The 3,334-nt window shown below is 39.4% G+C and overlaps 1 protein-coding gene and 1 long non-coding RNA gene across 2 annotated transcripts; one reads left to right on the top strand and one right to left on the bottom strand.

Moving 5' to 3' along the window:
- Positions 1–415: 415 nt before the first annotated feature.
- Positions 416–995, bottom strand: LOC107736791 (uncharacterized). The gene is made up of 4 exons (XR_001639736.1): positions 916–995; positions 768–832; positions 538–680; positions 416–426 (listed from the first exon to the last, which is right to left on the bottom strand). It is a non-coding gene; the product is annotated as an uncharacterized LOC107736791 (long non-coding RNA).
- Positions 996–1,123: 128 nt separating this feature from the next.
- LOC107736790 (uncharacterized protein C19orf52-like) lies at positions 1,124–3,242 on the top strand. Its single transcript, XM_016548140.1, has 3 exons — positions 1,124–1,213; positions 1,619–1,944; positions 2,263–3,242. Exons 2-3 carry the CDS (start codon positions 1,848–1,850, stop codon positions 2,934–2,936), a joined length of 771 nt encoding a protein of 256 aa, XP_016403626.1. The 5' UTR covers positions 1,124–1,213; positions 1,619–1,847; the 3' UTR covers positions 2,937–3,242.
- The last annotated feature ends 92 nt before the right edge of the window (positions 3,243–3,334 follow it).

The raw sequence follows: 3,334 nt of genomic DNA, 5'->3' as shown, positions 1-3,334 counted from the left end.
GGAACTAAACTCTGCAGGGCTGCAGCCCTCCAGGAACTGAGTTTGGCACCCCTGGTTAAAAATGCTGAAATGCTTTTTAAAAATAAATAAAAAATAGTTAAAACAACTTTTATAAAATTTACAGTTTGTTAAAAAAATGTTTTTGAAATCATGTTTGTTTATTTTATGGCAATGTGTGGGAATTATTAGTTCACTGTTTTTACCTAAGTTTTTGTCTGTTTGTTTGTTTTCATAGTGTGACTCGGGTGAATTATACCGAATCCAATTACACATAGTGATTGCACCAAGATTCGTAACATAATATGGGGGTAATAAAGAATACCATAAGTAAGAAAACAAATGTACCTGCATTGTATCTACGTTGAAGAATGACTGATAGTACTCAAACGTCCAAAAACCACCAGTTTGTTTTTCACCCCCAAGCAACTGTGGGAAAATTCAAAGAAAATGGCTTATACTAGTGACCCCTAAACTAAGATGCATGTGAAATAATCAGCTTTTTGTAGCCTCATTTGCCTGCTTGGTTTTGCAGCTCACCTCTGAACTCTCTTGCTGATGGTCTTCATCGTCTGACAGATCAACTTTGACATCTCCAGAGAAGACTGCTGCGCCGGGGCTGGAGATGCTGAGGGTGGAGGCTCCAGGATTTGAAGACAGGAGATCTGCGGCCTCCTCAAACTCTGGAAACGTGCAGAATGAATATTAAAGCAGAAAGATAAGAACGAGACAAAACAAGAAAGAACACGTAAGAACTACATAAACCTTACCCTGAAACGTTAAATCATCTGGACTAGCCATGACTGGAGATCACAGGTTCTCATAAGAATATTATCTGCGCGGAAAGAAGACAATAAAGATAATATAATCATACGACAGCTGTCACCACCAAATTCATATTTAGACTGATTCGCTCACCTGGCTGCTACAATATGGTAATCCTGCGCCAATCCTGACAACTTCGACAATCAAGCTTGTTTCGAGCTAGCAGGTACAAAAACAATTGCTTCGTCAGACCGGATGGTATTTAATCGTATATTTTGACGAACTGAGATATAACAGATCATTAGCCTAATCGATTGTAGCTAGAATAGGGTTGATACCGTCTTGACACACAGGGATTTGTCGTTATCGTCCCCATATTCCACGTCACCTGCAGGGTTCCGATGCGTCAAAACACAATCACGTGACCGGAACAAAGCCGGAACTAAAACTGGTACGTTTTTACCTGTTTTACCTCTTTTTTTCCGAGTATATTGATGGCTTAAAGTTAAGTATCAGCAAGGCAGGTTGTGTTATATCTAAGACAAACGTTTTTTTCTTCTCTTTTTTAAATAAAAGACCCTCTGTATCGTTCTTATTTTAGTTGTTGTAAGTAGGCTACTTTGATAAAGCAATTTCCTGACTGTTATCTTATAGTTTCATATATTCTACAGTCATATTTATTAATACATACGCATGTGATATTGTCAAAAGTTCTCAGCGAATAAGAATATTTGCTTGCCAAATTCCACATTCACAGATCCAAATATTTGATACAAATAATTCCAGACCTCTCTGTTTTGTTTGAAATAAAATTTTTAAAAACATTATCTGTGTCCTGTATCCATTCCTGTTTTAGTGACATAGCTCATAAGAATGCGTGGTGGAACCGAAAAGGCAATATTTTGTTTCCTCACCGGACCAATAACATTACACGTACCGTGCTCTACGCCATTTTGTGCTCAGCAGTTTCACCAGCCTCCGTTGTTACGTTGAGCCAATGTTGGAAACTGTCGGCTGGAAGCTTTTCCTGCGCTTCATTCACCGTGAACTGTGAACTCTCACACTTCGTGAGTTCATTTGTTAACATGGCCGCCTCGTGGCTGCTGAAGAGATGGTGCTCCACAGCAGCTACAGAGACAACCAAGGGCACAAAGTGGCAAAGACTGGTAAACAGTCGCGCAGGTAAGATTAAGTCACGGTTATTCTTTTTCCTTCAGACATAAGTATAAAAAAAATACTGTTTGTATTACGATTAGGAGGTCAGTCACATGAGCCAAGCGTACATTAGTTATTATCAGGGCGTGTACATTTTTTATCAACGGAAATACAGCTGTAGTTTGCTAACTAGTTTTTTTTTTATCTGTTATTGTGGCATTAAAATATAATTTCGTATTGCTTTAGTTTTTTCTTACTGCATCATCTTTCATACAATATGTGGCAATTGTAAAATTATATTAGCTGAACATGAATCAAGATCTGCTATTTCTTCACTGTTTTCAGGTGTATGGTGCCGAAGTCTTTTAAGCGATTATAAGGAGGCTTGTCGTGAGACAGTGCTGGGGGCCCGGGAGCGACCCCTTAAAGCCTCGGTCTACTTGGGGCTTCTGGGAGGAATGTACGCCTGCTATTACACCAACCCTGATGATGCCTCCTTTGAGACCAGCCTGCTAGAAACCTCCAACCGTCTGGCTCTCCTGTCTCCATGGATACGCAGTGGCACCTCAGATGGACACGTCCAGACCCTTGTGAAACTGCAAAACGAGGGCAAGCTGCGCTATGCCAGTCTGGGCATCGCATCTTTGACTTATTACACAGACTATGACTCCGAGTCCAGCCTGTATGAGGCGCGCTGCTCGGCGATCTCTGTGCCCTGGTCAGAACTGCCAAAACGCGTGCTGGATGTGGGCTTTGCGGGACGCTGGTGGGTGCTTGATCATAAAATGAAGGATTTTGATATAAATGAGGAGGAGTTCAGACATCTTCCGCCTGCTTTGGTGGCAACAGTCCCACCGTCACCCCAGATAACAGAACGGAACGAAAAGCTGCATCAGGAATCATGGAAAGCTGTGGTGATGGGAGACGAGAGCAATGAATTAGATGGTATACAAAAAGACATGGACACACCTGTTAAAGAAATGGAGAGCAACGCATTAAACAAAGCACAGACTTCTTAATCAACATGTTAACTTTAATGCTGTAGCTCACATAAAGATGACCCTAAAGAAACATGCTTGCAAGAGTCAGCTGTTGATAAGAAATGAAAAGTAAAAGTTATGTTAACAGGAATCATTATTATAATGTGTTTATGGAAATAAGCAACATAGTAATGTAGTCTATTATTTTTACTGCAAAAAATATTTGTGCATATAAGTGTGATTGGTTGACTGTAAATATATTAAAACAACTGCAGTGTATGCTGACCTTGTGTTATGTGACAGAAAAGCAGTACATTATCACTACATAAACTGTAAAAAAAAAGTTTTTATACGTATTAAATTTAACAATATTAAAATTTTTTATAGAATAATTCTCCATCTGTGAGAGAAAAGCAAGTTGTTTTTTTTTTTTTTTT

Source organism: Sinocyclocheilus rhinocerous, unplaced genomic scaffold, assembly GCF_001515625.1.
Source record: "Sinocyclocheilus rhinocerous isolate Xijiao unplaced genomic scaffold, SAMN03320098_v1.1 C36988895, whole genome shotgun sequence".
Taxonomy (NCBI): domain Eukaryota; kingdom Metazoa; phylum Chordata; class Actinopteri; order Cypriniformes; family Cyprinidae; genus Sinocyclocheilus; species Sinocyclocheilus rhinocerous.
Note: the sequence above shows the minus strand (reverse complement) of the source record. Positions and strands in the feature narration are given on the sequence as shown.